At 36.0% G+C, this 24314-nt stretch overlaps 1 protein-coding gene across 1 annotated transcript in view; it reads left to right on the forward strand.

Annotated features, from left to right (window-relative positions):
- Window positions 1–24314, forward strand: part of LOC149409539 (protein amalgam-like) — a 301223-nt gene that overhangs the window by 265139 nt on the left and 11770 nt on the right. The window contains exons 3-7 of the mRNA XM_089649399.1: window positions 11977–12114; window positions 12516–12665; window positions 20442–20526; window positions 21557–21800; window positions 23114–23264. Coding sequence (XP_089505525.1) covers window positions 11977–12114; window positions 12516–12665; window positions 20442–20526; window positions 21557–21800; window positions 23114–23264 — 768 coding nt within the window. The remainder of the gene's footprint in view (window positions 1–11976; window positions 12115–12515; window positions 12666–20441; window positions 20527–21556; window positions 21801–23113; window positions 23265–24314) is intronic.

Here is a 24314-nt window from a genome sequence, read left to right on the forward strand (position 1 = left end):
AATCGAAGAAAAAATCGATATTATGTATATGTGATTGAATCGTGTTCTAGCGGAAGTATCGCCTGCTTTATCAGTAGGTACAATTGCAAAAAAATACCTGTGCACATGAATAAAATATTACAAGTGCATTCAATTTTCTATTCCGTCCAATACAAAGATCAGTCACAATAAACTATGCATTATTATTTAACCTACAAACACACTAACGAACAGGTTAAAAGACGTTCAAAGTTTATACAATTTCACCACGACATAGTACCTATCTAGTTTTTATTAAAAATTCCGCTTAGCGACAAGGTAGTTTGTGTAGAAATTTTCGATAAAGTGTTTTTAACAAAGAGAGTTCCTATCACATCTCTAATTTCTAAATAAAGTCGTCATCCGTATCTGTCTGTTTGTGCGCAACGGATTTTGATCAAGTTTTCTCTATCATTTAGAGAATTTCTTACGAAAGGTTTATATGTATAATAAAAGTAAATTATATTTATAAAAAGTAGAATAACATAAATTTTTTGTAATGAAATAATAAAATATATTTTTACGACTAACGCTGGAAAAACCTTATGAGATACATCAAAATAATGTGCAACGGAATTGTATATCTTGAACAGGCCTACAGATAAGTCCTATGTGATATATTTCTATCTTCTAAGGATAACCCCTAGCAACGCCGGGGCGTTGTCAGCTAGTATAAATAGTATAAAATAAAGTCGCTATCCTCGTGTGTCTGTTTGTGCGCTTAGTTATTCTAAACAACGCAACGGATTTTGATAAGCTTTTCACTATCATTTAGAGTTTTTCTTTCGGAAGGTTTACATATATAATACATGCATATTATATTTATAGAAAGTAGATAAAAGTCGATGTTTTATAATCAAGTCGTAAAAATATATATTCGGGCACTACATTGTTAACGCTGGCTAAACCTTACGAGATACATCAAAATAATGTACCACGGAATTATATATCTTAAAAAGGCCTACAAAAAAGTCTGGTATGGTATATGTCTATCTCTTAAGGATAACCCCCAGTAACGCCGGGTACACGTCAGATAGAAATATTATTAAATGCTAATATGTCACCTTTGTGTAGATCGCTTTCCAATATAAAGTATGATCGTATCTACGAAGAGAAATGTAGCATAGAACACTATTGACTCTAAGACAGCCATCGATATAAAGTACAATAGATTGGCCCGTCACTACATCTTGACCTTCGTAAAACTAAAAAATCATATACCGTCAAGATCAACACGACAAAACATAAGAAAAAAAAACCCCTTAGTTTTGCGTAGTATAACCAATGAGGAATATACAGGGTTTTCCAATAAGAGGTGTTATTTTGATATTCAATTGTAAAAGATCAACGTTTTCGTTGCTTGTATGGCACGTAGCGCCGTCTTGTTGAAAGTAAACGTTGTCCAGATCAATACCATCCAATTCCGGCCATAAAAAATCATTAATCATCTCTCGATAGCGCAATCCATTCACCGTAACTGTTGCCCCAGCCTCATTTTCGAAAAAGCAAGGTCCAATGACTCCGCCGGACCATAAACCGCACCAAACAGTCACACGTTGAGGATAGAGAGGCTTTTCAACAATAACTCTTGGGTTTTCCGAGCCCCAGATGCGACAATTTTGCTTGTTGACGAAGCCACCGAGGTAGAAATGGGCCTCATCACTCAAGATGATTTGCATTTGATTCACTCAAGTGAATTTTAATAATTTCAATGCGTTGTTGAAGCTTGTATCGTTCCATTTTTATTAATAGCGTAGTTTCTACTTGTCAAATGTCAAAAAATGACAGCTTCAAAAGTAACATCTACCGAAATAGCGGGCTATTCAAAATAACACCTCTTATTGGAAAACAACCCTGTAGATAGAGTAACAAATTTGGCGTTCGGAGTATGGGCCACGCATATGGGATCATTGTCCGATGTGAGATATCTTGTGCGTCTGTCGGTTAGAAGGGCTATCCGGGCTCAGGTCTCCGGCGATAACTTCAAAATGCCGACATGCTTGCTTAGACATTGTACAAGTCGTACTGGAAATTATAGGGAAATCAATGGTAAAACATTACTTCGTTAAGTAGTGTTTTAGCATAATCAGTAATCGTGTGAATTGACTTATTAATGTTGAAAACTCGTGGAGCATTTGCGCTTTTGTTCAGTTCGTTCGCGGTCGAAAGGATTCGGGCGACATTGACAACCGCCACACCGTCTTCATACTTCTCGTACGGGAACAATATTGATATTGGAAGGAATTTAGACTCTATTTATATATAATTGCAGACATTCTCGGCAAACACCTTCAGAAATATCGAACAGAAGCAACGCTTACGATCATAAATTAAGGATAAACATACGTTATAATCTATGCGTTCATTTAATTATTCTATGGGCTTTAAAATATTAAGAAACCAGCAATATGAATATGAATAAATAGTTTTGTTCGTATAAAAACACAATTCTTTCAAGAAAGGCATACAAATACAATAATGTATCTCTCTTGAAAGAATTGAGTTTGTATACGGATAAAACTATTTATTTATATTGCGTATGTACAGGCGCAAACAAACAATTCGTCTAAATATATTAAGGCATAACTTGCAAAAAGTTATGATTAATATAGTAATTAAATTAACGGCTTCTACGAACACGTAGATTATAACGTACGTCTCGTTTGACCTTAAGCTTCGCATCAATTAAACCATCTATAAAATTTCGAAGCGATCAAATTTTGATAAAAAAATAGCTTAAATTACTTGCGACAAAAAATCAAATAAAATTGATGAAAGTATTTTTTCAATTTTACTGAATTTTGTAAATCTTTACATAATTGTTACATCTGTCAACTGTCGGAATCCGGAGTAAGCTTTATGACTAGCGCCATCTATTGCTTAAGTACTCAACTTATTACCATAAATCACATAATACAAAGTATTTTATTATTATTTTTTGTACTGCAATATCCAATCTGCTGCATTTTTTATCAACGCTCACTGCAGTGCATATACATAACCGATATAACCACACATAATACAGCCTGACCGCAGTGATGGCGCATTATACCTTATAGCATATAATGGCCCGCATGGTGAGATCTACAAACCGGTTTTGCCCGCAGCCGGGATGCTGCGAGTGCCGCCATACCGCGGCCGTGGCCCATGGGAAAATAGTCCCATATAAGAAATAACCATGAATGAACTCTCCCGGTAAGGGCAGGCAGTGTTGTTGTAGTAAAGAACGCCCACTGGGTTAAGGGACAATGAATGCTTACATTACTTACAAACCTACATAAAAATAAGCTCAATATACTTTTTTCATGTGCCCATTTTTATCTTTATATTAATTTGACTATATTTATTATTATATTATGTTAACAAACTTACTTTAAGAGGAGGCTACAAGCCAAAAATGTGTATATACTTAGTATACCTTATATTGTAGGTAATAGGCATTCAAATTGCTTGACAAACGGATTCTAGAAACGTTCGATTTCAAAGCACAAAACTGGTTTTTATTTATTTTGTAAATAATTTTATAAGAAAGCAAAAAAGTTAATCAAGTAAAACTGTCGCAGATAATCTTAGATATAATAGTGTATTTTTAAAAGTTGTTTCCTTTAGGCGTTCATACATTTCTATTGAAAAAAAAATTTTTAGTTGTTTACATTTATATTTTTTATTGCGTAATTTATTTTTTTATTTGTATTCTACTCAAGCGAAACGATAGGAAAATCTTCAATTTATCTAAAGCATATTTTTTGGTAATCATAATGTACACCAATTCGTTATAAAGATTGATCAAAATAGAGATTTAGCATTAAATTTCGCCTTAACTACGTTATAATAAGTTTCAATTCGGTATTTTTTTTCAAAATAGATTTATTTTTTATCATTTCCTTTTTAATTTCGCCACCAAGGGTACCTAAATTTACGCCCTATCAACACCGGTAAATGAAGACTTTGACCTTCAGAAATTCAATTTCAAATACCAGCATGACTTCGATGATATAGAACACAAACCAAATTATAATTACATATTATATTATTCTCACACGGTGTCCGGAAATTCGTAGTACAAACCGATGAATCTACATCACTAAGAGATCCAAAAAAAAAAACTTTTTTGTCCACCTAAACATTTGTATTTTTTTTTATTTTGACTAATTTGACCGAAAACGGAAGCTAAAAAAATCAAAAAAAGTTGTACAAACAAATCGGTAACAGAATAACTCATCAAAATGACAATTCAACACACCTTTATAAAGTGATATAAAGTCATGAAAAGTGATGAAACAAAAATTAGGTGAGATCTTAACTCTCTTCAAATTATTGGTAATTCGGTTTAAAACGGGACTGCAGGTCGATTCCTGGTAAAATTTTAGTAAATTCGTAATAATATCGGAACACGTGTTTATGCACCTGTGTTTGTTTTAATTATATATAATGACGATAATTTATAAACACTTATTCCGACATCATGACAATTCATTGGTATGTATTTTATTAATAGATTATAAAGAAACCTATCAATTCATTCGTCAATAATATAATGATAACGAATAATTTGAAGAGATTCTTAGTAAATTAGTAATATTTTTTCATTTCATTGGCAGTTAGTTTTCTCCGTGTGGTTAGGTTAGGTTAGGTTTATAGGTGAGTTTTAAAACTTAACTAACTAACCATCACGTCGATTACCCGCATGGGTAGGCAGAGAGGACGGACCACCAAACAACTCGGTCTTGGCACACACTTCTTGCCTCATTCACATTGATCGTTTCATACATACTCTTGACATCGAGTCGAGTATCTGATTCACTAGATCTTGTTATTTCTTCCTCGGGCGTCCCCGACTTCTGCTACCATTCACATTTGCATCATATATTCTCCTTACACTCCTTTCTTCGCTCATTCGCTCTACATGCCCAAACCATCTAAGCGTCCCTTTCTTGATCTTACTCATTACGCTTACATCAGCCTTGCGTTCTTTGCGGATCTCCACATTTCTCATACGATCATACATGGTTTTACACACATACGCCTCAGGGATCACATTTCTACAGCATTCAGTCTACTTTCATCCTTTCTCTGCCAGTTACATGCCTCACTTTCATACATCAGGGTAGGTACCAGCACTCCATTGTGGGCTTCTAGCTTCGCTTCTTTGGACATTTTTTGTCTTCCTCGGGCGTCCCTGCTACCATTTTAATGACAATATCACTTTTTAAAGATATGTTGAATTATCATTTTGTTGATTTATCACGGAACCCACAAAATCCACTCTAAATGTAATGTGGATTAATCAGTTTCCCGTTTGCGACACAAGTTTCAGGACACTCTGTATATGTTCGATTTAAAAATTAGGTTTGATGATCTTCTCATTACATTCATGCTGTGAGTTGTTAATTGGGAGGATAGACCGCCGTATAATTCATGCGCACCTGTGTCAACGATATTATTTCATTTGGCTGCCAATTTTTCAATCTGAATAACGCACCGTGAGATGGGAAGGCTGACAGAGATGTTGAAAGAAAGGTAAATGCAGGTAAATCCATTAATGAAGGAATGAACGCGGTTGGTGCTAGCAAAAAACTGTCCAAAGAAGCGAAACTAGCAGTCCACAATAGAGTGCTTGTATCTACCCCATAGGAAGAATGAAAGTAGACTGGACGCTGTACAAATGAGATACCTGAGGCGTATGTATGTAAAACCATTTTGGAGGATTGTGATTATCGCCAATTTAAATGGGTTGCTGGCTGAATGATTTTTTGGTTCTCCAATCCGCAGAATCCAAGGTTGTGATTACTCTAGGTGTGCAAAAATTAGAATTCGGATATCTTTAATTTAGTTTTTATTTTAACACAACTCACGTTACAATAATTTACGGCGCTATACAAATCATCCAAATATTATCATTACTATTATTATTACTATTAACCCTTCAGGTTTTTAAATAATTTTACCAACAAGTCCCAAAGACATGGTGAATTTTCTTTGAATTTCGGAATACTCCCGAGGTATCTAAAATGTGCTCAATATTACTTATTTTTGAAGTTGTCGTTAAAAGAAATACTATTTTAGAAAGTAGATTAAATTATCTTTGAAATATTTGTATTTGAAAAAAACATGATCTTTCTAAAAAATATTTTTTTAATATCAAAAATGAAAATTTTAACAAAAAAACTCACCAGGACATTTTGACTCGGAACGTCCGTAATTTTGAAAGAATTCTAAATTTATAAAATATATTCCTTTTGTGTAGGTAATAAGTAATAAAACTGTAGCTTCACTTTTTATACCGTTTATACAATAAAAAATATAAATAATATTTTAACTGTCAATGAAAAAATTCCGAAATTCGTAATCATGCACTTTGACAATTAATAAAAAAAATATCCATGTAAAAATGTATAAATATTTGATAAAAATTGTGAAGAATAATTATTTATCTTTCCAATGACGAACATATCACATATCTACGCATTATAGAAAAAAAGATAAAAATAATTTTATGATGTATTGACACCCCGGTCAGATCTGTCCATCAGAGGCTATAATGGAATATGATGTTGATGACCTAGTAATGTCTTTCCTAGGCCTGAAGGATTAAAATCCACTGCAATTGTTTCTGGGATAGTTTCGGAGTTGCCAAATACAGGGTTGATATAAGAGGTGTTATTTTGAACAGCCCGCTATTTTGGTAGATGTTACTTTTGAAGCTGTCATTTATTGACATTTGACAAGTAGAAACTATGCCATTAATAAAAATGGAACGATACACGCTTCAACAACGCATTGAAATTATTAAAATTCACTTGAGTGAATCAAATGCAAATCATCTTGAGTGATGAGGCCCATTTCCACCTCGGTGGCTTCGTCAACAAGCAAAATTGTCGCATCTGTGGCTCGGAAAACCCAAGAGTTATTGTTGAAAAGCCTCTCTATCCTCAACGTGTGACTGTTTGGTACGGTTTATGGTCCAGCGGAGTCATTGGACCTTACTTTTTCAAAAATGAGGCTAGAGCAACAGTTACGGTGAATGGATTGCGCTATCGAGAGATGATTAATGATTTTTTTATGGCCGGAATTGGATGGTATTGATCTGGGCAACGTTTACTTTCAACAAGACGGCACTACGTGTCACACAAGCAATGAAACCATTGATCTTTTACGGGAAAAGTTTCTTTGAATATCAAAATAACACCTCTTATTGGAAAACCCCAAAATTAGTATAAATTGCCAAAAACTAAAAAATATTTGCTCGATCAATGCTTTCCTATTTCCTCTGCCAGCTCCGCGCCTGTCTGCTAAATATCAGGGTTGGTGTCAGCACTCTTTTATGGACTACTATCATCTTTTCTTTTTACAGCTCATTCGAAAGTGTTCTTGAAAAGTTTGTTTAAAATCAAATTAATTTTGCGTCTTTGTTTGTTTTTTATTAATTGTTGATTGTAAGACCTCTCGTCATTGTGTGAGAATAATTATATTATTGTATTTTGTTTTATTATGAACTTTTTTAATGTAATACTTTATTGTATCTTTCATTAATTGAAATCATTTCATTGTATTCGATGATAACGGCTATTGATTCATCGAAAATAATACACAACAATTGCAGGATATTATTGTTGATATTATATTTAAGTGATGATAATATTGATAAAAAAAATTCGGGGACGTTCCAGAATAATAATAATATATGACACGTTCAAGTGAATCTGTACTTGATTTGAGTAAGTCAATGGGCTGTGTTAAAGGTATATTTAAAAGAATTGTAGGTATATTTGCAAGTATTTAAACTAACTATTTAAATGACTGCCTTAACACAGACTAGCCGCTAGCCTTAGTAGCCTAGTGAGGCAGGTTATGAGAATCCTCAACTTTGTCTAATTGTTATGTATTCTATACATATCTATCATTTTCTATACAGCTCATGCGGTGATCTTCTCGCGTATGTGACGCATGTTTGGGGGCGGTGCCTGGAACGTCACGGTGAGACCCAAACGGTCGCACTAGACATATCCAAGGCCTTTGACCGGGTCTGGCACCGAGGACTTGTCAACAAATTGCCTTCTTACGGACTTCCCGCATCCCTGTGTACGTGGATTGCTGACTTTTTAAGGGATAGGTCGATTCAGGCGGTTGCTGACGGTTTCACCTCTTCCTCACACTCCATAAATGCTGGCGTCCCACAGGGATCGGTTCTGTCTCCGACTTTGTTTTTGTTGCACATCAATGACCTTTTGACATGTGCACCGATTCATTGTTACGCGGATGACAGTACAGATCATGATAGCTTTTTGTTTGACAAGCCCCCAAAGGGCACACGAACTCCAACGGCTCGGAGGGCTTTGAAGCAGAGAATGGACGGTTATCTCGAGAGTATTTCATTCTGGGGTAAAAATAATCTCGTCGAATTTAATATTTCAAAGACCCAATCCTGTCTGATTACGTCTAAAAGGGATCCAAATGATAATCTAGTCTCCTTCAACTGAAGCAATCTTCCGAACAGGCCTTCCATTGATATGCTTGGTGTAACTATAAGTGACCAGCTCAGGTACGGGGGCTCCATCGAAGCCAGAGTAAAGTTGGCCTCTCAGAAGCTGGGCGTACTGTACAGGGCCCGCAGATACTGCAGATAGTATACAACTGCTGACCCTGTACAAATCGCAAGTGCGCCCTACTGTCGAATTTGGCAGCCATCTCTGGTCCGGAGCCCCTAAATACCTGAAAAAAACCCTTGACTCTGTGCAAAAACGGGCGGTCCGTTTGATAGATTCCCCAATCTTAACAAACGGACTGCAATCTTTAGAGCACAGGCGTCAGGTAGGTATGCTGTCCTTGTTCTATCGGTATTACAATGGAAGATGCTCTGAGGAACTAGCGTCATTGATCCCTTCGGCACCGGTGCGTAGTCGGGATAAACGCGCGCCCAACATTCGTACACGGTTGACATTTGTCACATGAGAACGGGTCGCTTCTACGATTCGTTCTTAAGTTCAACAGCTCGGCTGTGGAACGAACTGCCGGCCTCTGTGTTTCCTCCCTCCTACAACATGGGACTCTTCAAGACCCATGTTCACTCCTTCCTCTCCACAAAAAGACCCTCCACACAGCATCCCCAAAGATTCCATAGGCCCTGAGGGAAATTATTTTCTTCAGGGCCTCCTGTGTGGAGTTAATAAAAAAAAATTAGACAAAGTTACATGTTTATAGCAAATATGCAAATTTCTGAAATAAAGATATTATTATTATAATACGTTATGCCGAAACGTTAATTTTATGAAATTCCCTGGATAGAAAAAAAATCGCAAAGTTTTTGGTTTTTAATATGTTATAGGCATGAAAAAATTCACAGTGTATCTTTAAATGCAAGTAAAACATTTGTCGAGAGATTTTTGCTCTATTTCAAACAAGTCATGTTTTATCAAATATTTTCACGATTTTCGCTTAATTCTAGTCGTTTTTTTAATATTAACGCGCTCCCTCTAGCATTCGCATTTACATATCTCCCTTTCAAACCATATTTGAACGCTTACTACGGGGCCTTAAAATATTAACATGAATTATTTGGTTGCGCCCTTACATAAGCAATATAAATAGATTTGTCCGTATACAATCTTAATTCTTTCAAGAAAAAACTTTTTTTTTAATTATTGAAGACAATATTAGCGATTCTAAAACGAAAATTTAAAACAGAAAAATCATAAAAAAGATAGGTCGCTTCTGGAACTTGAACCCAAGACCTTTGCCTTGCCGGGGGGCTGCTCTACGAACTTGTTCAATAATTTTGAAATTAGAACGTCGAATATATTTGAACATTTGAAATTCAAAGTGCAGGAATGGAATGCCGCACGTTCTAAATTTAAATCTCGCCTCGTCTCGTAGGAAATAGAGTCTATCGCCCCATCTTTACAACTCTATAATAATATCTATGGCGGCGTTATGTGACTGCGGAAGTCAAAGATACAAAGACAAAACATGGTCAGGTTACAAATTACATAGAAAATATTTAAATATATCGTACGTTGCTTGAAATGGCTGTAGCCGTGTTTGGTGACCAGGTCTGAACAACCAGATATTACCGAACTTCATCTCTCTTTGTGATGTTCACCTAATTTTCTTTTCATAAAAAACCTATCATTTTGACATTTCTTGATTGCACTTTGCACAATTTTGTGTACAATTTTTCTTTTATTTTGAACGTCGAGTGTGCAAAATTTCATCAACAATTGTCAAAATTCTGCTTTGTGAAGTGAAAAAATGGGATGGGACAGTTTTTAGTAATCTCACATAGACAAGTGACCTTTTTCTTGTTTTCAAGGTCAACTCGGAAAAAAACTGTTGATTTGTATACATATAAAATCCACTCCGCCCGCCACACACACTCTTCTTTATATAAATAGATAGATGGAGTGGAAGATACTCTCAGTATCGCCCTGGTGTATGAGCACCATTCAGAATTGAAAAGTTGCTTGAAATGGCTTTGGCCATGTTTGGTGACCAAATCTGAATAGCCAGATTCTTCCCCACCTTTCTTTTCCCCATCTCTTTCACACTTCCTTCAGCCTCACACTATACCCAAATTAGGGATGCCATAGTCTCACTGGATCCAGACGGTTTGGGGGCCTTTGGGACTGTTGTGCGGTTTCACATAAAAAAAGAGAAGATAGATATACTAGTTGGCCGGGCTTTTAAACATTGAATTGGTTACATTAAAAATGTCGTTATCATTGGTATATTTGATATCATTGGTATATTCGATATCATTGGTATATTCGATATCATTGGTATATTCTATATCATTGGTATATTTTATATCATTGGTATACTCGATAACATTGGTACATGCGATATCATTGGTACATGCGATATCATTAGTATATTCGATATCATTGTTATATACGATATCATTTGTACATGCGATATCATTGGTATATTCGATATAATTGGTATAATCGATATCATTGGTACATTCGATATATATCGACATTAGTATATAATGATATTTTCCTTGTGATTTGAACGACACAGTCAATTAAAACACAATTGAGTTTCTCTGTAAGGAAAGAAGAGGTTTATTTTGTTAATCTCACAAGATTTACATAAAGAAAAGCATTCAGTAACAAAACATTACCTGTAAGGAAAGAAACGACATTTAATGTTATTAATTGTTATGTCAATTCCTTAATCGCAATCACGATAGCAATTACAAATTATTCCCATCAATCTGCCTTCTCACAACCCATAGATTATTTTTACTATGTCTTAAACCATAGATTACGAAATATCGAGTCGACTGTTTAGGTACTGTGGCGCACATCCAGCCAGTGGCAGTCCACGACACACACAGCCACAATGACGAGACAAGCTCGGCATTGCCTTGAATTAAAGAAATTTATATTTTTCTTTACTTTATTCGATATCATTGTTAAATTCGATATCGTTGGTACATGCGGTATCATTATTATATTCGATATAATTGGTATAATAGATATCATTGGAAATGCGATATCATTGGTATATTCGAGTATATCGAATATACATTGGTATATCATAGTATATTCAATGACATTTGTACTTTCGATATCATTGTCGTATTCGATATCATTGGCACATTCGATATCATTGGATATAATCATGATTTAATCATGATTTGTAAAGCGCCGTTTTTGTGCGAAATCACCTCAAGGGCGCTGTACAAATAAATAATACATTTCTACAATGATCTATGTTATCACTAACTATATATGGAGATTCGATATCACGGGTACATTTGATATCATTGGTATATTCGAAATCATTGGTATATTATATGTAGGTGAGGAATTGACGAGTTTGCTTCATAATTTGTTTATATGCATCGAATCCACGCCGCCCGCCCTCCATATTATATTAATAGATTGATTGTGATCGATATAAAAATACTATTAGGAGACAACCTCGTTAACCATGCTTTTTTTCTTCTTTCAGTGGACGCTCGATCTCACCATGTGTCCCGGAGAGAAGTGGATGCGAACCCGCCCGAAGTTAAATCAAAGCCCAACGCCCTGCAGGACTATGCTAATGACGATGATCTGGCCTACGGAGAGTTCCTCAATGATCAAGATGGTTAGTATTACATGAATTTCATTGCCATTTTATGGATATAACTTTCTTAGTGGATCTCATTGTGGAGAATCGTGACTCCCACTCCAAGAGCCCTGAAGAAACAGGAGGAGCCTGTTTCTTCATGATGGAATGTCAAGAACACTGACGTTCCTGACCGGAAAAATGAAAAAAAAAAAAATTATAGTTACTGGCTCAAGAACTGTGCATTACTGGAGTTATTGTGTAATTTATAATCATTTTTTTTTCATAATGTGGTATTTTTATGCTGACGAATTTTCCATTTTCGAAATGGAAATCATCGGCTGATTGTTTCATAGAACTTGGTTAATAACATCCTTACTCCACTATCCTACACATACTATAAATACTACACCATCCTAACTATAACTTCATCTCTCCAGCAGATGAAGATGAAGACGATGACTTAGGTGATGATGAGGACGAAGAAGAAGAAGAAGAGCTGGCTCCCTCTGTGGTCAACTCCAAGTCCACCAACTTCACCGTGGTCCTCGGTGACACCGTGTGGCTGCCTTGCGACGTCACCAATGGACGTAAGTACACTTTTTTAAGCATATTAACTCCTCAAACGAGGTCTTAGGGTTTCCCCCAAGGCTCAAAACCTGTACCATTATTATTATTTTTTATATAAATACAAAACACATCGTTCCCACTGAAATATTCCACATTGTAAGAACTGCAATCGATTCAAGATATGTGAATTTATGACACGGATTGCATATGATTAAAATGTGTACTTACATTACCAATGGATGCAGATACATATTTTTAATTTATTTAAATTCCTCAAATGCGGTCTTAGGGTTTCCCTCAAGGCTCAAAACCTGTACCATTATTATTTTTTATATAAAACAAAACACAGCGTTCCCAGCCGACACCTTCTAGGTGCACTCTAAATCCATTCATTTAAGATGTGATTGCCTATGAGTAAACATCGTGTTTTATAAGCTATCAAAAGGCGAAATATATGTTTATATTATACTTTATAAAAATAAACATCAAACAGTTCTAATTTATTATTTGAACAGCTCATGTCCACAAATGCGGTTGCAGGGTTTCCCTCAGGGCTCAAAACCTGTACCATTATTATTTATTTTTATATAAATACAAAACACAGCATTCCCATCTTCTAGATACATTGCATTTAACGGTACAGAACATTTTTTTTTAAATTTTATTTGCCGAAAAAATGGAAAAATTGCTCAGATCGAAAAAGTTTTTTTTGGTTCTCGATATGACTTAAATTCACAAATTTTCTGCGAGCTGAAATATTTTCATTTTAATTTTTTTCTCAAATTTCATGATGCCATAGCTCACTGTTCGAGCGTTATGCTGATTCAGAATTATTAAGACTTATTGTTGCAGTTCTTAATGCGGTCCTATTGTAAAAATATTTGTCCAGCCTGCCCTATAATCGTTATTTTTACTCTTTTTAATGACTCCTTCATAGAGGTATTTATTTGGTCAAGTTCTCACGGTTCAGTCAGCGTTTTTTGTTGCTGTTTGGTCATTACTTGTTGAGCTTCCTGTTTTGGGCAGATGGACGCGGCAGATCTGCTCCGATGATGAAAATTCCGAAACGTTGGCGACAAATTTCTTTCCAGACCTTCAAAGATATGCATATCGCAATTTTTTTAACGCTATACATTTTTAAATGCGGTTTTTTCAGAACACTTTATCTAATTTCTGTCTTTTTTAAATATACATCTCTTCAGAACCCTACAAAAAAAGTATTTATAGAAGTAGTGGTAGAAGAAGACATGTCACGATCAAGTGAACGAAATACTTGAGTTGGGCCATGCGAAGTGTCATAATAACAGAAGAGTATGTATGAATGTGAATGAAGCAAGTATTGTGCCAAGACCGAGTTGTTTGGCGGTCCGTCCTCTCTGCCTACCCCTGCGGAGAAACGATGTGATGCTTAGTATGTTAGTTAGTAATCTTGTATTATTTCTATTTCCTCTCTAATGTTACAAAGATATTGCAGTTTTCTTTTCAATGTCGTCCAGAACACGCGTTTCTTACGCACCGGTTCAGCTTTAGTATAGTTAATCCTCATCCTTGTAAATATTACGCGGCGCGTATGATCTGGACAATGAGAAAATTGACCTTATTACCATTCAAAGGCCTTAAACCGAGCTTAAGCCCGGCGTAACTATACCAAAAGCTGAACCGATGTTGTGGATGACATTTAAAAGAAAACATTAGTCTCACTAATTAGATTATTACATGCCCGTTCAACGTTGGTGTGGTGAAGTCGGCCTTGATCCTAGTTTAAGACCGTTTTAAACAAACACCATAAGTCAAGTTTTTCACAATTCTGACCTTACGCGCTGCGTAACATTTACACCACGTCTTTTAGTGTGTGGGTATTTTATGTATCGTTTTATATATGAAAATATGTAGATGAATTCATTGAAAACATTGCATCACGGATAAGTTACGATTCACAGAAACGCCTTTAAATATATTTAAATGTTATTAATTACTTTACGAAACATCGCAAAACAGACATTTTCTTTCTCCATCGGCGGCCATTATTATTTATCTGACGTTTCTCGTAAAATTTAACGGCCAGGCTACGTGAATAGATCACGAATGCTTTCAGAAGCGACGGCTCATTGTTAATTTTAACACACGGTTGGCCATGATGGCGGCTGCCAAGTTTCCCGCCGTTTTATCTGTCACTTTTAACGCCATCTTCAATCGAGGGCTGCCAGGCGAAAAAAATATGAATAAATCCAGAATGACGGCAAAACAAATATTTAGGATTATTTACCGATGTCCTGTTTTAACTTTTAATCAAGATGGTGGCCGTTTTAAAGGTTCCCTAAATACTGTATTTTTAAATGTGAAATCGTCGTGTTTATTGAATGCTGTTGAAATGAGATCCCTGAGGCGTATGTGTGGTAAAACCATGTTTGATCATGTGATGAATGTGGAGATCCGCAAAGAGTGCAAGACTGATTTAAGCGTAATGAGTAAGATTAAGAAAGGGACGCTTAGATGGTTTGGGCATGTAGAGTGAATGAGCGAAGATAGGAGTGTAAGGAGGATATATGATGCAAATGCGAATGGTAGCAGAAGTCTGGGACGCCCGAGGAAGACATGGCACGATCAGGTGAATCAGATACTCGAGTTGGGCCATGTCAAGAGTCAGAATAATAGAAGAGTATGTATGAGACGATATATGAATGTGTATGAGGCAAGAAGTGTGTGCCAAGACCGAGTTGTTTGGTGGTCTGTCCTCTCTGCCTACCCCTGCGGAGAAACGGCGTGATGGTTAGTTAGTTAGTTAGTTAGTCGTGTTTATTTAATTTAGATTTCTTATTGGCATTTTTCAATATTGAGGTACCTACCCACATGGAGAAAGTTAAAAAAATAATTATCATTGAGATAGTGACTGTCCTTTGGAAAAATTGCGTAATTCCTTATTTGATATAAAAAAAACATATTATTAAGAATGTAGGTATTTAATTTTGTACTTTTGGTAAAATTAGAATTAGACATATACTTTTTTGAACGCGAGATCTAATGTTCACAAAAGCAAGGAGCAGAGATGTGCTTTATTTCAAATAAATCCATTTCAAATGGAAATGCAAAATGCTAAATGGGTATATTCCATTTTTCATTTTAAATGCGTTTCTAAAAATCATTTTGCATTTTGCATTTTAAATGCTTTTCTCAATGCATTTTCCATTTTAAATGCTTTTTTGCAACATTCTTCCTAGTATCTCCACTCATCTTTTTTTCATAAGCCCCAAATATCAGTCGGTCCTCAACCTCGCTATGAGAGATAATTTACATTTATCAAGTTGCTCCCTGGTAGGAGCCCTGGCAATTGAGTGATACCATTACAAAAAATACTGATTCAAATACTGAACATGGGGCCATGACGCTGTAATATATGTTAGATAGCAGTTTCTATGTTTTTACGTTGGCAACATTAGTCCCGCGCAAATTTTTTGTGGTTTCATAATCTGTAGTCGTGGTGTTTTTGGATTTACCATCATGTAATATGTTTGTTCTACATTGATATCCATTATTAAATGACAAAATTGTTTAAAAAACCTATAATTATTTTAATTGTTTGACCTGAGAAACCATTTTGCATTTTCAATGCATTTTGAAAATAGGTATTTTGCATTTTGCATTTGAAATGCTTTTCTAAAAACCATTTTGCATTTTCAAATGGAAAAGTTTTGACCCATTTCCATTTTGCATTTCAAATGGTTTTGGGTACCCATTTTGCACATCTCTGGCAAGGAGTATGTACCAAAACATGCTTTTTATCGATTATCTCTGATTAGTTTTTGGAGGATTGTGATTATCGTCAATTTAAATGGGTTGTTGTCTGAATGATTCTGTGGTTCACCAATCCGCAGAATCCAAGGTTGGGTGATTACTCTCGGTATGTAAAAATGAGAATTAGAATATTTTCAATTTAGTTTTTATTTTAACAAAACTCACGTTACAATAATTCTGTGAACAAAACAAATTGCGTACGTTAGAGGAGATTTAGGGCTAAACCGGCGGCTAGACCACTGGAGAGAGAATGAAATATTTGCCGCGCGAGGTATGGCGCGCAGGTTCAAAGTGATACCAGTCTCACATTAATGTGGGTAAAAGTAATGTTGTTATTATTTTCGAGAGATTTCGGGAGTCGTGTTTTATTAAATATTTTCACGATTTTCGCTTAATTATTATTGTTTTTTCTCCCATTAACATTCTTATATACATATCTCACTTTCATACCATCTTTGAACGCTTACTACGGGTCCTTAATTTGCAAGTCTACGATTTTGTATATCTTCAAAAAAATTTGGTACATCCTTAAAAATCATTAAATTACTTAATATCTTTTAGTATTAGTCAATCATAATAATTATTAGAATCATGCAAGCTGCCAACACTACATTAAATATATATTTTGAATATATTTAAGTACTTGCTTATAAACGCTTTACACAGGATGTTTGGAAAATCATTGTAAAATCTATTCACTGAAAACACTACAAGCATTGCACTGCAGTATGTTAAATACTCTAATTATGACCCTGGTGAAAGAATACCGTTCATAATCAAAACGTTATTTGGATTACTAGAGGTAAAATGCCAATCATCCGACGTACGCCGGTAGACATTATTTTCGTATTAACTTACTTGTTTTTTGTAAAACGATGTTTTGGTATATTATTTTTATGTTAGCAGAACATATCTGTAAATACAGGGTTTTCCAATAAGAGGTGTTATTTTGATATTCAATCGTAAAAGATCAATGGTTTCGTTGCTTGTGTGGCACGTAGCGCCGTCTTGTTGAAAGTAAACGTTGTCCAGATCAATACCATCCAATTCCGGCCATAAAAAATCATTTATCATCTATCGATAGCGATTCATTCACCGTAACTGTTGCTCCAGCCTCATTTTCGAAATCAGAGAATCCTCAGAGAATTAATTATATTCTCTAGTTCAATAAGGATTTTCTGTAAATAAATAAATAACTGTGAAATAAATAACTGTGTAATATGCAGCCCCGACAATAGTGAAGTGTCCTGGGTTCAATTCCCAGATGCGACCGAATTTTTTTCTGATTTGTCTATTTCAAATTTTTGTTTTGAAAGTCCCTAATATTGTCTTCAATGAGTAAATATCTAAAATTTCTTTAGTTTGCAAAAAGTTGCTATAATGAAAAGGATTAGTAAGTTACTGCGCCCTTTGGTTATAGAATCAAGATCAGTTTGGAAATCATTATTAAACAGAGTTATGTGATTGTTTGCACAATAATTTACCTACAGGTACATAATACAGTACCTACCTACTCGAATTTTGGCCCAAATCCAAATGTTTAAAATCCGCTGCGGATCCTGTTTCTATACATCCGTTTTCCATCTGTAGTAAACGTCTACATAATGCACAACTTTTGGCCGTGATGTAATGCAAGTTACGCAAAATAGTAGGCCGTTCCAAGAATGCATACGCTCGTAGTACACTTTCTACTATAGTGCAGAATGTCAGCCAACAGAGGCAAACTAGAAAGAAACCCAACATAACTACAGGGTTTTCCAATAAGAGGGGTTATTTTGATATTCAATCGTAAAAGATCAATGGTTTCGTTGCTTGTGTGGTACGTAGCGCCGTCTTGTTGAAAGTAAACGTTGTCCAGATCAATACCATCCAATTCCGGCCATAAAAAATCATTAATCATCTCTCGATAGCGCAATCCATTCACCGTAACTGTTGCTCCAGCCTCATTTTCGAAAAAGTAAGGTCCAATGACTCCGCCGGACCATAAACCGCACCAAACAGTCACACGTTGAGGATAGAGAGGCTTTTCAACAATAACTCTTGGGTTTTCCGAGCCCCAGATGCGACGATTTCGCTTGTTGACGAAGCCACCGAGGTGGAAATGGGCCTCATCACTCAAGATGATTTGCATTTGATTCACTCAAGTGAATTTTAATAATTTCAATGCGTTGTTGAAGCGTGTATCGTTTCATTTTTATTAATGGCGTAGTTTCTACTTGTCAAATGTCAAAAAATGACAGCATCAAAAATAACATCTACCGAAACAGCGGGCTATTCAAAATAACACCTCTTATTGGAAAACCATGTAGTTAAATAATCATCACTAGCGGTGTGACGGTTCAGCCGTAATTAGTTCTTGAACCAGAGTCCTTTGCGGGAAGCGGATTACACTCCTACTCCTTTTTCAAATCAACTACTCCCAGAGAACTCAGACCCGGACTCGAACCCGAATGCCTCTTCGTATGTACTCGGCAGCATGACTTCACGTGAGTTCTCGGTGAGTGGTGACTCACCACTTACTGAGAACATAGTCCGAACCCACACCGGTCCGGTTCCGGGACTGAGTTCTGGACTGGAACCGTGCCTCATGTTTCGTACCCAAGAACTCGGAACCCGGACCCACTCCTAGAACTCGAGTTCATTTAAAAGGAAGCACTCCTCGAAAGGCCTCCCGAAAAAAACATCTCACAGTCTCGACGAAGGGTAGGTAGATAGGAGTGACTGCCACACAACTCTGTCTCATTCACATTCATACATCGTCTCGGACTGCTAGCTTCGCTTCTTTAGACTGTTTTTTTATTAGAGTACTAGCTGATGTGTACCCAACGGTGCTCGACTTTTCTCTACTTTCTATAAATATAATATGCATGTGTGCAAAGATGTGCTTTATTTCAAATAAATCCATTTCAAATGGAAATGCAAAATGGGTATTTTCCATTTTGCATTTTAAATGCTTTTCCAAAAACCATTTTGCATTTTGCATTTTAAATGCTTTTCTCAATGCATTTTCCATTTTAAATGCTTTTTTGCAACATTCTTCCTACTATCTCCACTCATCTTTTTTTCATAAGCATAAAAATATCAGTCGTTCCTCAACCTCGCTATGAGAGATAATTTCCATGTGTCAAGTTGCTCCCTGGTAGGAGCCCTGGCAATTGAGTGATACCATTACAAAAAATACTGAACATGGGGCCATGACGCTGTAATATTAAATGTTAGATAGCAGTTTCTATGTTTTTACGTTGGCAACATTAGTCCCGCGCAAATTTTGGAATTTTATAATCTGTAGTCGTGGTGTTTTTGGATTTACCATCATGTAATATGTTTGTTCTACATTGATGTCCATTATTAAATGACAAAATTGTTTAAAAATTCTATAATTATTTTGATTGTTTGACCTGAGAAACCATTTTGCATTTTCAATGCATTTTGAAAATAGATATTTTGCATTTTGCATTTGAAATGCTTTTCTAAAAACCATTTTGCATTTTGCATTTTCAAATGGAAAAGTTTTGACCCATTTCCATTTTGCATTTCAAATGGTTTTGGGTACCCATTTTGCACATCTCTGCATTTGTTATATATATATAAACCTTCTGGAAGAAATTCTCTAAATGATAGTGAAAACCCTATCAAAATTTGTAGGGCAGTTTAGAAGAACTAAGCGCACAAACAGAGAGACGCGATTTCCCTTATTTCAATATCCTTATCAGCCTTTTTATAAAGCCAACATTGACACAATAATAAGTTTTTATCAACAATATTGGTTATTAGTCGACATGTGGGAGCACGACAATTACATTTGACAGTTGAGATCGATTAAAATGTCGTTAAATTATTGAGCCTGTTCGCTCCCTAGATAAGCTTGTTTCTTGTTAAAAAACATTGTGACTAAAATTTATGCATCTTAAATATACATATTTATTTGTGCACCAATATAGGTACATAAATATGTATATGTCACGCTTTTCTAGATTATGTATTAATTTATAATCTGTTTCCAGAAAATGCTGTCATCATGTGGAAGAAAGCTGATCAGACTCTGTTCCAGAGTGAATTGCGAGTGACTCAGGATCCGAGAATCTTTATGTAAGTGTAAATACTGATTTCCAGTCTGTCAGTTCATAGATACCAAATATTCGCACATTTCAGAACACCTTCGTAACCTTCACTGGCTCAAGTGCCCTGAAAGAATCCAGTACAAATTGTGCTGGATGGTGTTTAAATCCATCAATGAAATGGCCCCCATCCTACATCTCTGAACTATGCGTCCCGGAAAACACTGGTCTAAGGCAGTCAACTCTTAGATCAGCAACATCATCAGCTGTAGGCAGACTGATAGAACCTATGCGAAAGCCAAATACTAAGTTTGGTGATCGCGCTTTCGGAGCATCTGGGCCGAAGGCTTGGAATAAACTCCCTCCGGAACTAAGATCCATAACAAGTCCAACAGAATTCAGGTCTAAACTAAAAACTTACCCTTTTAAGCTGTCGTACCCTTAAATTAAATATACCATTCCTAAGAGAAAGTCCAGTTATATTCAATTTTCCAATTATGTCCTAAATCCTGTATCTAAATTTCGCCAATAAACAATTAGATCATGTTAATTAAGTGTTAATCTCAAATGACCTACCAGGTAAGTATTGTATTGTATATTATCTCCATAAATAGTTAAGTAATAACATAGATCTCTGTAGAAATGTATTATAAGTTTGTACAGCGCCCTTGAGGTGATTTTGCACAAAAACGGAGCTATACAAGTCATCCAATTATTATTATTATTATTTATTATTATAAAGAAACAAGGGAGGTGGTCCACCCTGCCATGCCCTATTATAAGGATGAAACCGCGCACACCATAAGTTTTACAACATTGTCTCTCATACTAATGCTACTTGCATCTGTGCACACCAAACTCTTAATTTTATTTTTGTAACATATATTCCCTTGGTTTGCAATATCTATGGTCAAATTCAATGCATACAATTTTGTGTGTTTGTGATTTGAATCTCCTATTTGAAACACTTTTACTTCAGCATCTTTGAAGTGACGTTTCACAAAAATGACTCTGTATAAATTATCAAAATATCTTCTAACAATATCAACAACTTTCTTCAGGTACACAAACTATACCATCAGCATTTCGAAGCTGACGGAATCCGACATGGGCGCATACACATGCAACGTCATCGACAAGGGTCCTGCCACCATACTGACGCATGTAGTGAGCGCACCACAACCCCCGCACGTCGTACGCATGATTCCTGAAGCGCGCGCCCGTCTCGTGCCAGAAGGACGCCCCCTGAAGGTGGAGTGCAGAGTCACCGGAGACCCAAAACCGTCCATCATCTGGTCCAGGAAGGTAATTATATTAATTTGGGATACACATGTCAAAGATATATACTCACAGACACAAATACTTCCTTTTACGATTCTGCCAAAGTATAACATCACAACTGCCATTCTACAAATAATTCAACACTCCTCACATACTAACACCAAACCAGTCTTTAATTCTGACATACACCAGCATAAAACACGATCACAAAATCAAATACACTTATCGTCATCTACTTACATTACTAAATTTGGAATTAACTCCTTACAATACATTACACATAAGCAATATAACGCATTACCTGGTAATCGAAAAATTCCGGCAACAAACAAAAAAACATTGGCAAAAGCTCTTAAAAGCTATTTCCTCAGCAGTTTTATTAATGACTGACACATTCTTTCTTTGGAACTCAAAAATAACTTCTGCGTTTATATATTTTAATGTATTTACATTGTCTTTTCTTTAATCTAATGTTGTCTTTCCCGAAATGAGTTTTGTAAACTCACTGGTAATAATACATTATAAATTTGTTTTCATTTTGTAATGTATTATCTTGTAATAAATAAATAAAATAAATATTGATCGCTATTCATCGCCATTTTTGATGGCATTATAAGAAGTATGCTGGAGTACGCTGGTGTGTGGACTCTTTACCAAACTAAATATGTGGACCCATGGAACTTATTCGAGGTTCATGCACCATACGGAGTTACTTACATTCAACACATCGAAGCCAGAGTCAAATTACCCTCGCGGAAGCTGAGCGTACTGTACAGAGCCCGCAGATACTGCAAATAGTACGCAACTACTGACCCTGTACAAATTGCAAGTGCGCCCCACTGTTGAGTTTGGCAGCCATCTCTGGAAATAATTGAAAAAACCCTCGTCTTTCTGCAGAAACGGGCAGTTGATAGATTCTTAACAAATGGCCAATTGCAATCTTTAGAGCACAGGTGGAAACGCTTTGCTTGGTCTACCGGTACTTCAGTGTAAGATGCTCCGAGGAACTAACGTCATAGATCCCTTCGGCACTGGCGCATAGTCAGGAAACACGCCCACATTTGTACACGGTTGACATTTATTAAACGATAACAGGACAATTCTATGATAGCATCCGTAAGGAGTTAACGTAATTTTTTTTTTGAAGATACCACACGGCAGAACATATCATGAGGATACCACAAGAGGAATAGTGATATCGAATGAAATTTCTAAGAGAGTACGCAGACACGACGACGATTGGTCAAAAAAAAATCCAGCAAATGCATAAATATAATGATATGGTCATGCTAGTCCCTGTGATGTCTTTCTTACTTGAATTGTTTTCTGATTTCCAGGGACAAAGCCTGACAAAGGACGATGTTGAATTCGGAGACCAGTTTATTCAGATCAAGAGCGTGACCAAGCATGACTCTGGCATGTACCAGTGCCTGGCCACCAATGGAATTGGACAACCCGCAGTCGGAGCTGTAGACATCAAGATCTTACGTGAGTCTAATATTATGTAAACATAACGTTTAACCGGTCGGTGGCTGAGTTGACAATAGCGTCCCACCCAGGCGTAGTGTGTTCAATTCCTCGGCTGGCTAAGTCCTCCACCACAACACAAGCAATATTTTCCACTTACTGTGGTGGTAGTAGGAGATTTTCAAATATTCACAGGTTATTCGTAACCGAATTCACAAACTTTGACAAATCTTTTGCAAAATTCAAAATTTTGTCGGTAACTTTTTAAAATTCGAATGTGTATAGTAAACTTTTAGATGCAAATAAAAAATGTGTTGTGTTGCCTCTTTCTAACACTGCCTAAATCATACTATAACTCAACATAACACAAAAGGAGATAGAAATACTTTTATGAGTCCATCTCAGTTAATAGCCTACTAACTTTCCCCATGGCCCTAAAAAGCCCTGGACAGATCATTAGTGTGATTTTGTATTCAAGCAAAGTCTACGGTGAGGGGAAATTGCCTGGCAGCCATCTTGTATGAAAAACTTTGTGAAAAAAAGTGATTTTTTGCAAAGTGGTGCAAAATTAACTACAGGGTTTTCCAATAAGAGATGTTATTTTGATATTCAATCGTGAAAGATCAATGGTTTCGTTGCTTGTGTGGCACGTAGCGCCGTCTTGTTGAAAGTAAACGTTGTCCAGATCAATACCATCCAATTCTGGCCATAAAAAATCATTAATCATCTCTCGATAGCGCAATCCATTCACCGTAACTGTTGCTCCAGCCTCATTTTAGAAAAAGTATGGTCCAATGACTCCGCCGGACCATAAACCGCACCAAACAGTCACACGTTGAGGAAAGAGAGGCTTTTCAACAATAACTCTTGGGTTTTCCGAGCCCCAGATACGACAATTTCGCTTGTTGACGAAGCTACCGAGGTGGAAATGGGCCTCGTCACTCAAGATGATTTGCATTTGATCCACTCAAGTGAATTTTAATAATTTCAATGCATTGTTGAAGCGTTTATCGTTCCATTTTTATTAATGGCGTAGTTTTTACTTGTCAAATGTCAAAAAATGATAGCTTC

This window comes from Hesperophylax consimilis, chromosome 30, assembly GCF_061612785.1.
Source record: "Hesperophylax consimilis isolate HC1 chromosome 30, BYU_Hcon_1.0, whole genome shotgun sequence".
Taxonomy (NCBI): Eukaryota; Metazoa; Arthropoda; class Insecta; order Trichoptera; family Limnephilidae; genus Hesperophylax; species Hesperophylax consimilis.